The sequence below is a fragment of the Physcomitrium patens genome, chromosome 22 (assembly GCF_059467195.1).
Source record: "Physcomitrium patens ecotype Gransden chromosome 22, ASM5946719v1, whole genome shotgun sequence".
NCBI lineage: Eukaryota > Viridiplantae > Streptophyta > Bryopsida > Funariales > Funariaceae > Physcomitrium > Physcomitrium patens.
Window position 1 is genome coordinate 9,541,662 of NC_143431.1, and position 13,344 is coordinate 9,555,005.

A 13,344-nucleotide genomic window follows, 5' to 3' on the forward strand; every position below is an offset into this window, starting at 1 on the left:
TCTCACATGAAAAACTTCAATAAATATCAACCCATGAAATTTGCATATGTGAGTGCATTCTTTTCCAACATGAGCAACCCAAGTACATACATACACATATATTATTTAAGGATAATGTTAAACTGTTTGCAACACTTCCCAGCACCAGCATTGAACATCTGCATATCGTGCTAAAATACTCTTCGAGAAGCAATGAACTTTCAACCCGGAATTAGAATTGCAGTTATAATGGTCAATCTAGACCCATACACGGGAGTAGGAGGAGACGCGCTCATAGGCTCTGCATCAGCACAACTCGATCTGTGGCTTTGGAATTAGTCTCGTGCATTTTAATTCCATGTTCACATAACAACCGTGCATTCATCTACCTGTACTCCCCCCCCCCCAATCCGCTGATCCTGAACCGATTTTGCCACAGAAATCATCCTAATTGTCATTCATCCAATTATCCTCATTCATCTGTCTCGGGTCTCCTCCTTTCCCGACTTCGTTCCTTTGTCGCTGGACTCGTTTCGACGGTTTCCTGCCTGCTCTCGGTTTTGCTTGCCCTGGCACGCTCATACTCTCACGGGACATAGCTTGCTGTCCCTCAGATGCGTCTTCTGGGCTTGAAGCTACTCACTCATGTTCGTAGTCCGGATTTCTAGGTCCATGTAGTACTAGAAATTTTCCGATTTGGTGCGGTGTAGCGATGGCGGGGCGTGAGCGAGTTGGGAGCAGGGTTGCCGTTGTGGAGTTCGTTGCGGTGTGAGATGTTTTCGTGGTGGGTTACGATGCGCGACGAGAAATGATGCTAGATCCTTAAATAGAAACTTTTATTTAAAGCGTGGATTAGTGTGGAAGAGTTTGGGGGAGTTTGGAGGGGTGGTTGTGTGTACTCGGTGGTTTGATGAATGTGTCTAGCTGGGGGTTGATTTTGGCGATTTAGATTGCATGTTGGAGTGATACTCATCAGAATTTGGATAGGCGCGGTGTTTTAATGTGATGGCGTCTATAGGAGCACTGTTCGTGTGTGTAGAGAGTTGGCGGTAAGGTGGTGTGTTTTGGCTTTCTCTGCTTCGGGAGGCGTAATATGTGATGTAAATTGTGGAGTATGGTGAAATGTTAAGGTTAATGGGGATCTCGAAATGGAACTGTAGATTATGGCAGCAATGGCGGAGACAGTAGGAGAAAGGAAGGTGGCGGACGGGCAAGCCCCCTTTTTGGACCAGCTGTCCGCTCGAGGTTTCAATGCTGAAGCTTCGGATGTCGCGGATTCTTCTAAACCAGCAGTACATGATTTGCCAAAATTGCAACCCTGTGGAACTCCCAAGGAACAGGTATGTTTTAGATTTGAAGCAGAGTTTGCTGACCTGTTTTAATTTTGTACATGTGTTTCCATTTAATTACTTTGAAACCTGTCTGGAATTTTGTCTTGCTAGCTTGGGAGAGCCGCTTACTTTTAGACTGTCTTTGTCGGCGTGGACAATCATGAGAACTAATGCAAAGTCAAACCGATAGATCGAGCAGATGCATGACTAGGTTTTTTAAGCAATTTGAACTCTTCTTCGCAGGACAATTCAGCAATGCAGATTTCCATAGCCGCTGCTGACAGTGTAGAGATGAAGGCACTACAGCATGTTGTGGAGTCTCTCGAGACTAGACTACAAGATGCATTGATGCAGGCGATATTGCAAGTTTTGGAGTCTTTAGGAAAGGAAGCAGCTGCCCGAGTGATCATGGCTGAACGCAAGGCATCAATTATGGAGCAGGAGCACATCAGCACTAAACAGCAGGCTCTTGCGATGATACTTCGTATGAAACACAGTTCCGATTCGATGGTCTGTTATTCATGCTTGCAAATAGCATGTCCTCCCTTTCAACATCTTTGCGCGTCATTATCCTCTCATGTTCAGGGCCATGTTTCTTATTTGTTTTTAGGTTGGAGGTGCTGATACGTGAGTACCTTAGACTCTGATTTTCTGCATAATCTAAATGTTTCCTCACAAATGGGGCCTTGACGTTATACTATATGTGTGTTTGCAGCTTATTGATGCTGAGAAGAGATTACGTTCAGAACAAAGACGATCGCAAGAATTGGATGCTAAAGTTAGCACTCTGCAAGACAAAATTAGACGGATGCAAGCAGAATTGAAGAGAAAGGGGGACATTCTGGAGGAGATTCAAAGACATTCAGACGTTGGGATCAGATCAGGGATGACGAGTCCTAGCGAAGGAGTTTCCAAGAAGCGAAAAGGAAATCCTCTCGTCAGGCCCATTGAGGTGAAAGCCAGTCAACGATGCGATGAATTTGTTGAGGACGAGTGTGACGATACTGCCACCGTTTTGACACCATCAACTGAACAACCCAATTCAGTTCTTAGTCAGGATATAGTTCAGACCACCCCCCGGAACTCGTCTGTGCAGGAATGTTCTCGGGCTGTTCCAATGATCAGCATGCAAAGGTCACCAACATCGTTGCGAAGACATGGTGATGATGGAAATGTACCAAAATTTGTTGACAAGGAATTCAATTCTCAAGCCGGTAGTACTGTGGAGCAAACGAAGACTTTAGTCGAGTCTAAGGGCACTCGCGGAAAATGTAGAGACGTTGAGGAAGATTTAGATTCAAGTGATCAGCATGACAGCAGTATGGAGGGCCCATCCCAAAATGCTGAAAAGAAGGCTCGTCTCACACATGATTCTTCAGCTAACGGTGAAGAGATGGAAGTCATGGCTGATGGCTTTCTAGGGCTTATTGCTTTGCAAGGAGCCCCACCAATGAGCACGCCTGAATTGCAAAATGGCGGTAGTGTTTCAGGTAGTGCTCTGGGAATAAGATCTGCTGCATGCTTGAGAGTCGTCCTCAATTTTTGAATCATCACATTTGGCAACTTAGGAGCTATTAAACAATCATCGAATTCAATCTCCCTTATGGTAGGGGAGTGACATTTATGTTATGAGATGCTCTAAATCTTCATTTTGATTGTGATTTGCCTTTTCATTAGTAACTTGGAATGTCGTCTTTTTTTTCAGAAGGATAAATCACAAGTATCTAACTTGGTTGCAGGACTCAAGTTAGAGCAACAAGCTGAGACAGACACTAACTCTTCGACTGATGATGAAGATGAATACCAATCCAAGCAGGGAAATGCGGATCAGAATATGCAACTCAAATCTGACGAAGTTTCTGTTCACCACAAGGTTCCAGGGTATACGAGTGAGAGATTGTCAAAAAGTATCTTAATTGAACCGACGATGGTACTCAGACGCAGCTCTACTGGGAGGAATAGGGGTAAACAATCATTATCCCCTGAGAAACCAGGAGTTCTTGCGGTGAAAGAGAAGGAATTGAAGACACCTGGAGACACGAAAGGAGTCGAAAGTACTGTATCGGCAAAATCAAAAGGTGGTGTAGTGCATGGTTCCAGCAATTTAGTGGTGGAGTCTTCACGAGACAGCCGGCGTCTGATGCAAGGTGCCCGCCAGGTGGGTACAATTTCCCTTATACCGCAGCTACTTCAAGAGCTCATCACACAGTAGTTGTAGATCTGTCACACATCTCTATTGAGTTAGTCTTGTATATTGCCTTTGAGTTGCGAAGTTATGCAAACTTTCCTTAAATGTTATAGACCCATTTAGAGGAGCACGGTGTAGTAAGGAATCTTGAAGAAGCTTAATGGGCTAATTTCTTGTCGGTTCTTGGTTATCGTGTTTCCTAACTAATTATTTTGGATTTGTTGCAGTTGCTATCTCTGCGGAAACTTTGAAAGGCTGGAAAATAGATTCCTTATTGGCAGTGATAATTTTGAGTGTTGATAATTAGAAGATGAGCCTTGTGAATATGCGAATTGTACATCTCCAGTTTCTATTTATCTACATTAATCTCAAATTTAAGTTTGTTCAGCTTTCTTTCAACACAGGAGTTTTGGATATAGCAACTTCGCACTTCAATAAATTCATGGCAGATTGCATGAGTGCACAGTTGCCATGCCTTATTGCATTTTAGTAGTGTTTTTTTTTTTTTTTTTTTTTTTTTTTTGTTAATTTTTATATTTAGTATAGGATCACTAGAATTGGAATTAGATGGTGCACAAAACATCGTTGATTGTTAGTTGACATTTAGCATTAGTTGGGTGTGCAGATTGTGCTTCTGGTACACAACAATCGACCGGAGGCTAGACTGAACATTAACATGGCTAAACTTTTATCTTTTATGCTCATACGTGTAGAACTGGAGAAGCTATTAGAGGTTAAGTGCCGGTGTGCAAATGTACATTGGGTGGAAATATTTGTGATATTATTTATTTATTGTAACTTGATTATATTTTGTTCATATTTTGCTGTATTGCCACTCAATTAGTCTTCATCTAAAATGATTTAATGGTTCAATGGTGTAAGTTTAAAATTATTTATAGTAACAAAGCAAAATATTCATATTTATTCAAAATTTAAGATATTTTCAAGTATATTGTTATCCTATTATTTCATAATTATGCAAAAGTTTACTAATAGTAAGACTAACATACGTGCTATTCTATTATATGATTTATATAAGTGTTTTTGGAAATTTTATCAAAATAAAATCAATATTTTTTATGATGTCTTTTGATGTCTATGACAATTATCTTTATTCCTTCTTTCTAAGAATTTTTTAGAAAGTTTCAAAGATTAATTGTTGTTATTAATTTAAAATATATTTTTTTAATTCTCTATGAAATGATTTATTATAAGGTAATTATTTGTAAGTATAATAAAGTAATCGTTTGTAAGTTTAAACATACAATAATTTATAATGTCTATTTAAATTTTTTACACTTTTGTAATATTAATTCCAACTTGTTTTAAAATATTGTTATTTTTGATAGTATAAAAATTTATTATTGTTACCTCTTAATAAAAAATTCTGTGTTGTATAAGATTTAATATTTTTGTGTCTTTTATATCACTAAATTGCTACAAGCATTGAATAATTTAAGATACAAATACTACTTAACTCCATTGACTTTGATTGATGCAATTATCTCCCACTACATTAGCATATATTTTGACTTTGAGATAATTATACTTTATTATAGACACATGGTGCTTGAATATAAGCAATTTATTAAAAACACTGTTAAATTTATTTAGTTTTTAACCACGGTTTTATTAAAAATATGCTTATAATCACATAAATATATTTGATAAATAATTCATGGTAAAACTATCTACTTTAAATCTACTAGATATTAGATATATTTTTATTATTTAAATAAATAAATAAATATTTTTATATGATTATTTATTTATTTATTTAAATAATAGAAATAAAAGAAAACATGTTAAGTAAAAACATTCCCTTCAAGAAACATCAAAGATTTTTTTTATACCCAAATTGAATATAAAGTTATCTTTAAATGTGCCATGTGGCTATTATTATTATTTTTTAGATGTTTCTTTCTTCAATAAAACTATCATAGAAGCATCCTACTTTGTGAACTTTATCATCTTCAGAAAGCTATCACATAGTCTTATTGTAAACTCATTTATATATATATATATATATATATATACATACATATGTATATGTGTGTGTGTGTGTGTGTGTGGAGGCAAAACTAATGCCATTCATAATTTTGTGGATTTTATTCTTAATTTTAGAATATTTATATTGTAAAAGAATTGTCATTATTTATGTCTTTGATAATTTGAAAAATTAAAAAATTGCAATATAAGAGTTAAATATTTCTTTGTAGTACAATAGTCTAATCTAAAATTTTATGTGATATTTATTAAAGCAATGTTTTGTGAATCAACTTTATCTTGGTTTTTATTTTTTTAATTTAATCAGATTTAATATTAAACAAAATGCATGTTATTTTAAAAAAAAATTCTATGAATAGAGAACAAGATAAATTTCTGCATGATTAAATAACAATAAGATCTTATTGCAAATAATATTTTTATATTAACATACATCCAATAATTTTAAGAACTAGCTGTTATATATAGTGCATTAATATTGTACTTAATAGTCAATTTCATTTGAGAATTATAAGATACTAAAAAAAAAATTTGCTTAATTTTTGTAATCATCAAATGTCATTTTAAGTAAAAGACCTTATTATTAAATATGATAATAAAATTTTGAGGTTTGTAGAGAGTTGTATAATTATACTTTAGTATTTTTATAGCTATATAAAAATCACAAATTAAATTAAAATTCTTAATTAGAAGTACATCAAAGATATAATTTTGATCTTATTTTTATTTAATACTTATATTTTTTTAAATGTATTAAATATATTAACTTTCTATTATTCTTTATTTACTTTAAGAAGATAAGAAATAAGGAACATAAAATAAGAATTATGTCTTAAGCCTAAAATATCAAATTTTTACATATTAGAATATAAATCTTTGTATAATTTATTTATTTACAATATATAAAATATATGTTTTTAATTCAAGTAAAAATATAATATTCTAAAGAAATATATTGTTATATAAAAATATTTAAGAATAACAAAACAAGAATATTTTTTCTTAAAATTATTTTTGATAATTTTGTAACTAATTATGAAAGAACTCATTTGATATATGGATCAATTTACAATCTATTGTAAAATCTATGAATAATTTAGATAGTTTGAGCTGAACAAATTTTTATTAAATTTGTAAAGAATAAAAACATAATTATCAAAAATTGATTTTTTTAATTTTTAGTATCTAAATTTTGATATCAATTTAGATATGCTAAAATCTCTATTAAAATAAATTTAATATGAGAATAAAATTTAATATATATAAAAGATTAATATATATATATATTTTTTAAGTAGCATAAAATATCAAGAATATTTCTTTATTTTTGATAATTTCAAATGTATCCCTTATTTTATATATAAACAAGTATCATTGGCAATGATTTTTACATTGTACATTAATAGATATCACTGGCAATAATTCACATTATATATAAATGGATATCACTAGCAACTTTGCATTATGATTATGCTAATAGATACTATTGTTGCTACAATTCATGATTAAACATCACCTTCTATGCATATTATATGCTGTATCAATTCTAAGTCAATATTTTCTATAAATATAGAAATTTTGTACATTTATATTAGAATTATTGATTGATAATTCTATAGAATAGTGAGACATGCCTAATATGTTAGGATTAGAGAAAAAAATTGATTTAAGAAGTAGGAAGAACCAATGTTAGTAGATCATAAAGATAAATAATGGTATTGACACTTTACAACAAAGCTTGATAAATTTAGTTTTCACAATCCAATTATATATGGCATGTTTTAGCTTGTCAAGGAAATAAATCTTTAAAACAAAAAAAAAAAAATTCAATACACTCTTATATTACTTGAAAAGATGAAAAAGTCACTTAAAGATGGTAATACATTAAACTAGAATGGCTATTTTTAAAGACAAGAAGATCAAAAAGTCTTGAAACAAGAATATGAACTAAAAAGGCATTGATAAGAGTGAAGAAGGCTTTACTATTGCCTCTATATATATTCTCTAACTAGAAGCTACATAGCAATGTTCTATAAGACCTCGACCATTTGTTGATTTTATGAGATACATGTCTTAACTAGTAAGAAATGTTTTTTTATATGCATGCCATATTGTTAGCATGTATCACAAGCTACCAATACGTGCAATATGTGGCTAGCTTTATGAACAAATTTGTAACCTATCAATCAACTACAAAAATATATAAAGTCAAATATGCATGTATAAAGCTTCTAAGAAGTTTTATCATAAGATAATATCAAATCTACTTACATTTATTTTCTATCTAATACTTCTTATCTACGTAAATATCTTTATTTGTAATATAATCCTTCATTCTAGAGATGAGTTTCATGAAGAACAATCACTATCTTTCATAGATCCTGCTATTCTTCATTTTGATTTTGATATATGTCGTTGATAAAAAAAAAAAAAAAAAAAAAAACCCTCATCTTTTTTTATTGCATTTACAAGATTTTTTGTTTGCTCTCATGTGCATTTATGTCATTGACATATATTTATTGTAATTATTACCTAGGTCATATGAATAGGTAGAAGTTGGTAAAAGTAGATTAATTTCATAATATCTTCTAGAGAAGCTTCCTAGAAGCTTCATAGATGCTGCTTTGACTTTACATGTATTTATTCTTGATTGGTAGGTTAGAAATTTGGTCAATAAGTTAACCACATGCTACATATATTGGTAGCTTGTAGAACAAGCTAACTATGTGGCATCCACATAGAAAACTTGCCTTAAAAAAGAAAGATATGTGTTGTGTAGAGTCAACATGTTTTTGGAGGTCCTATAGAATGTCGCCACGTAGCTCCTAGGTAGATAGTATATATAGAGGCAAGAGTGAAGCCTTCTTCACTCTTATCAATTCCTTTCTTATTTTTAGTCTAGTTTCAAGGATCTCTAGTTTTTTTGTCTTTTGGCAATAGCCATTCCAGTTTCTTTCTTAATATACATATCTAGTTATTTCTATTTTGTCATCTTTCTTTGAAAAAAGTTTCACTTGTTTATTTATTTTTATCAAGTTCCTGTCCTTGAGAGATTGACAAGTTTGTACTTATAATATCAGAGCTTTGTTTAATCTTGAATAAGAGTGGATTACCTCTTTTTCTTGATAAGACATAAGCGTATTAGAAGTTGCGGATTACCCTCTTCTAAACTGATATTGTTCTTATTATTTTCTTTGTTCTCAAGTCCCTTCTTCTACTTATTTTGAGTGATATTAGGTATTTTTTCTTTTCTAAATGTTATCATGGCAGAACTTCTTGAAATGAAGAGTGCAATGGCACAAATGTAAGAGAAATTGAGGGAATTAATGCTTGCAATGCATCAACTCAATTTACCACTACAAGGAGCAATAAGATTGGCAAGAAGTGAAGATATAGAAATAATTGGAGCTGCTTCAACATCTGTACCAAATCATGTCTCTTCTCCTATAGTACAACAACCTTTCAGTGTTAAAAAACCAAGAATTGTCCTACTCGAGAAGTTTGATGGCACCAAATCAAAATTTAGAGGATTTATCAATCAAATACAACTTGTGATTGAACTTCAACCCCAAAGCTATCCAACTCTAGGATGGTAAGTTAGATTCATTGGTATGCTTCTTTCAAGTTCAACATTATCATGGTTTTTATCTTTTCTTAAATAACAAGATCCAAGATTAGATAATCTAGAAGCTTTTTTGGTGGAATTTTGATCCATGTATGGAGGACATGATGCAATTCGTATTGCAACCAACAAGATCTATATTTTGTAACAAGGCAATCGATTAGTAATGTTGTATGCTTCATAGTTTCGACAACTTGCAACTAATATTAAGTAGGATGATGCTACACTTGTTAGCCAATTTTTCTACGGATTACAATAAGAGGTAAAAAAATTAATGCTCAACTTACCAGTTCTTCAAACATTGAGTCAAGCAATTGGCTTTGCGATAAAATATGAGAATTATCTTTTTGAATTTTGATCTAAGAACAATACAAGTAGACCTCAACGTTACTATAATTCAATGGCAACACCAACATCTCTTCAATACATATATTCACAAGTTGTAACAGATATACTCATGTAAGCTAGTAATTACATATACAAATAGGTAGAAGTAAGTAAAAGTAGATAAAAGTAAGTTAATTCTATAGTATTTAATATGGAAGCTCTCTAGAAGCTTCATAGATGTTGCTTTGACTTCATAGGTGTCTTTAATTGACTTTTTGGATTAGAAACGTGGTCAATAAGTTGGCCATGTGCCACACATGTTGTTAGCTTGAAGATCAAGCTAATTATGTGGCCCACACATAGAAAAACTTGCCTTGTAAGTCAAGGCATGTGTCCTACAAAGTCAACACATATTAGAGGTCCTATAGAATGTCGCCACGTAGTCCATAGTTAGATAGTATATATAGAGACAAGAGTGAAGCCTTCTTCACTCTTGTCAACTCCTTTCTTGCTTCTAATCTAGTTTCAAGGGTCTCTAGTTTTCTTGTCTTTTGGCAATAGCCATTCTAGTTTCTCTTTAAATATACATACTTATTTATTTATATTTTGTCACCTTTCTTTGAGTGAAGGCTCACTTGTCTGGATTATTTTTTCATCGAGTTCTTGTCCTTGACAGATTGACAAGAATACACCTACAATATCAGAACTTTGTCTAATCTTGATTAAGAGTGGATTACCTCTTTTTCTTGATAAGATATAAGCATATTAGAAGTTATGGATTACCCTCTTCTAAACTGATATTGTCCTTAGTATTTTTTTTGTTCTTAAGTCCTCTCTTCTATTTGTCTTGAGCAATATTAGACATCTTCTCTTTTCTAAGTGTTATCATGGCAGAACTTGTTGAAATGAAGAATGCAATGGCAATTGAGGGAGTTAATGCTTGCGATGCATCAACTCAATTTAACACCACAAGGAGCAACAAGATTGGCAGGAAGTGAAGATATAGAAATGGTTGGAGCTGCTTCAACATCTGCACGAAACCATGTCCTTTCTCTTATGGTGGAACATCCTTCCAGTGTTAGAGAATCAAGAATTGTCCTACCCGAGAAGTTTAATGGTACCAGATCTAAGTTTCGAGGATTTATCAATCAAGTGTAACTTCTGATTGAACTTCAATCCCAAAGCTATTCAACTCCAGGATGGCAAGTTAGATTCATTGGTACGCTTCTTTCAAGTTCAGCACTATCATGGTTTTCATCTTTTCTTGAACGATGAGATACAATGTTGGATAATCTAGAGACTTTTCTGGCAGAGTTTCGATCCATGTATGGAGAACATGATGCAATTCATGTTGCAACCAATAAGATCCGTATTTTATGACAAGGCAATTGATCAGTAACGTTGCATGCTTCACAATTTTGATAACTTGCAACTGATATCAAGTGGGATGATGCTGCACTTATTAGCCAATTTCTCTATGGATTACAATATGAAGTAAAAAAATTAATGCTCAACTTACCTGATCCTCAAACATTGAGTCAAGCAATTGACTTTGCTGTGAAGTGTGACAATTGCCTTTTTGAATTTTGATCTGAGAACCGTACAAGTGGATCTCAACGTTACTATAATTCAATCGCAATATCAATACCTCTTCAACACATACATTTGAAAGTAGAGGATATGCAAATTGATGCAGTATATTTCAAACCTCTTATTGAGCAATAAAAGACTCGTTGTCGTCAAGAAGGATTATATTTATATTGTGGAGAACCAAAGCACACTGCTCAACATTGTCCAAAGAAATGACGCAACCACAAAATGAGGAGTATGGCTGTGAAAGAAGATAATATGTCAGAAAACGAGTTTGTCTAGCTACAATAGGGACCATGTGGCTGGATCCTTGCACAACATCTAGTAAAGGTCCTATTCTCTCCTCAGAGCCTTTTCCTTGTTTTACATTAAATATTATCTTAGGACCTAAATATTACAAAGTCTCTATCTTGTTAGATTTGGGAGCCTCAACATGTTTTTTAGATGAAGAATTTACTAGAAGACATAGCATATCTTTAGTAAAGAAAACTAAACCTGTTCATGTAGAAGTCATAGATGGTCGTCCATTGTCTTTTGGAGATATTACTCACAAAACCCTTCTTATAAAAGTAATAATCAATAGTCATAATAGTTTTGTAGTATTTAATATCATTAGATCTCCCTCTAATCGAGTCATTTTAGGTTTATCGTGGTTAGAAAAATACAATCCTCAAATAGATTGGATTTTCCAAACTCTTACTTTTTCTAAAAGTATAGCTAATAGTGTAGTTAATCAAGTAGAGAGTCATAAGTCCAGCTCAATTAAACCCGTATTTATAGGTGCAAAAGCTTTCTTGCATGCTGCTAAGAAAGAATCATCATATATTATTTATACCACACCTGTTCCTACTGGTAAAAAGACTTCAAGTGGCATTCCAAGCCAATATCAAGAATTTTAAGATGTATTCAAAAAAAAGAATGCGGATAGATTCCCGGAACATCGTCTCTATGATTGCTCAATTGACCTTCAAGAAGGAGCATAACCACCATTCGGACCAATCTACAGTTTATCACAAAATGAGTTGACTGAACTCAAGGAGTATATTGAAGAAAATCTAGCCAAGAATTTCATACGCCATTCTAAATCTTCGGCAGGAGCTCCAATTCTATTTGTGAAGAAAAAAGATGGATCATTGCGGATATGTGTTGATTATTGAGAACTCAACAAGATTACCATCAAGAAAAAGTATCCACTACCTTTAATATCTGGACTTCTTAATCAGCTGAATTAAGCTAAGATCTATACAAAAATAGATCTTCGGGGAGTATACAATCTAGTATGCATCAAAGAAGGAGATGAATAGAAGATTGCGTTTCGAACTAGGTATGGATATTTTGAATACAACGTCATATCTTTTGGACTTACAAATGCACCAGCAGCTTTTCAACATCTAATGAATGATATTTTTCGAGAGTTTTTGGATGATTTTGTGGTATGTTATCTAGACGACATCTTGATCTATTCTAAGAATCCAGAAGAATATGAACTTCTTGTTCGTCGTGTGTTACAAAAATTAGGAGATGCAAGATTCTATGCCAAGATAGAAAAGTGTGTATTCTACACTACTCAAGTCGATTTCTTAGGTTACATCATTTCAAATGATGGACTTATGATGGATCTTAAGAAAGTTCAAACTATTATAGATTGGAAGATCTCAAAAATGATAAGAGATGTCTAATATTTTTTGGAATTTGCCAACTACTATTGGATCTTCATCAAAGACTTCTCCCGAGTTGGAGCTCCACTTATACGTTTGACTTGTAAAGACAAACTCCAATGGAATCAAGAAGCGAAAGTTACTTTTGAATCTTTGAAGACATCATTTGTTTCTGCACCAATCTTGTATCATATTGATTTTTCCAAAGCATTCTTTATGGAAATAGATGCATTTGACTTTGCTCTGGGTGCGGTTTTATCACAAATGGGAACAGATGACAAACTTCATCCAGTAGCCTTTCATTCAAGAAAATTCTCAGCAGCAGAAATTAATTATGAAATCCACGACAAAAAACTTCTTGTAATTGTAGATTCTTTTCAAGAATGGCGTCATTATCTAGAAGGCACTTCCAGTCCAATCACCGTGTATACGGATCATAAGAACCTCGAATATTTTATGTGAGCACACATATTAAATCATCGTCAAGCTCGTTAGAACATGTCTTTATCAAGATTCGAGTTCATCATCACTTATTGGCCAGGAAAACAACAAGGTTTGCTTGATGCCTTGTCTAGACGTTCTTATCTTGCACCAAAAGAAGGAGATGCAGCTTTTGAGCAACAAAGAACGGTTCTCTTGAAG

The 13,344-nt window shown here is 33.2% G+C and overlaps 1 protein-coding gene across 2 annotated transcripts; it reads left to right on the plus strand.

Annotated features, from left to right (window-relative positions):
- The first annotated feature begins 514 nt into the window (after window positions 1-514).
- Window positions 515-4,375, plus strand: LOC112274809 (uncharacterized). Of its 2 annotated transcripts, none has more exons than XM_024504579.3 (6): window positions 515-763; window positions 1,140-1,319; window positions 1,554-1,820; window positions 2,026-2,800; window positions 3,050-3,468; window positions 3,726-3,897. In XM_024504579.3, the coding sequence occupies exons 2-6, from the start codon at window positions 1,143-1,145 to the stop codon at window positions 3,747-3,749; spliced, it is 1,662 nt and encodes a 553-aa protein (XP_024360347.1). In that variant the 5' UTR covers window positions 515-763; window positions 1,140-1,142; the 3' UTR covers window positions 3,750-3,897. The 2 variants fall into 2 exon arrangements, with proteins under 2 accessions (XP_024360347.1, XP_090102391.1); XM_090246265.1 differs by lacking the exon at window positions 3,726-3,897 and adding an exon at window positions 4,124-4,375 and having other exon boundaries at window positions 536-763.
- The last annotated feature ends 8,969 nt before the right edge of the window (window positions 4,376-13,344 follow it).

What these genes read in the sequence shown, in the direction of transcription:
- LOC112274809 (XM_090246265.1), top strand. Translation starts at nt 1,143, where the DNA reads ATGGCAGCAATGGCGGAGACAGTAGGAGAAAGGAAGGTGGCGGACGGG. An exon ending in AAATGGCGGTAGTGTTTCAG is followed by an intron (nt 2,801 to 3,049) that starts GTAGTGCTCTGG and finishes ACTTGGTTGCAG; the next exon opens with GACTCAAGTTAGAGCAACAA. An exon ending in TGATGCAAGGTGCCCGCCAG is followed by an intron (nt 3,469 to 4,123) that starts GTGGGTACAATT and finishes TTGGGTGTGCAG; the next exon opens with ATTGTGCTTCTGGTACACAA.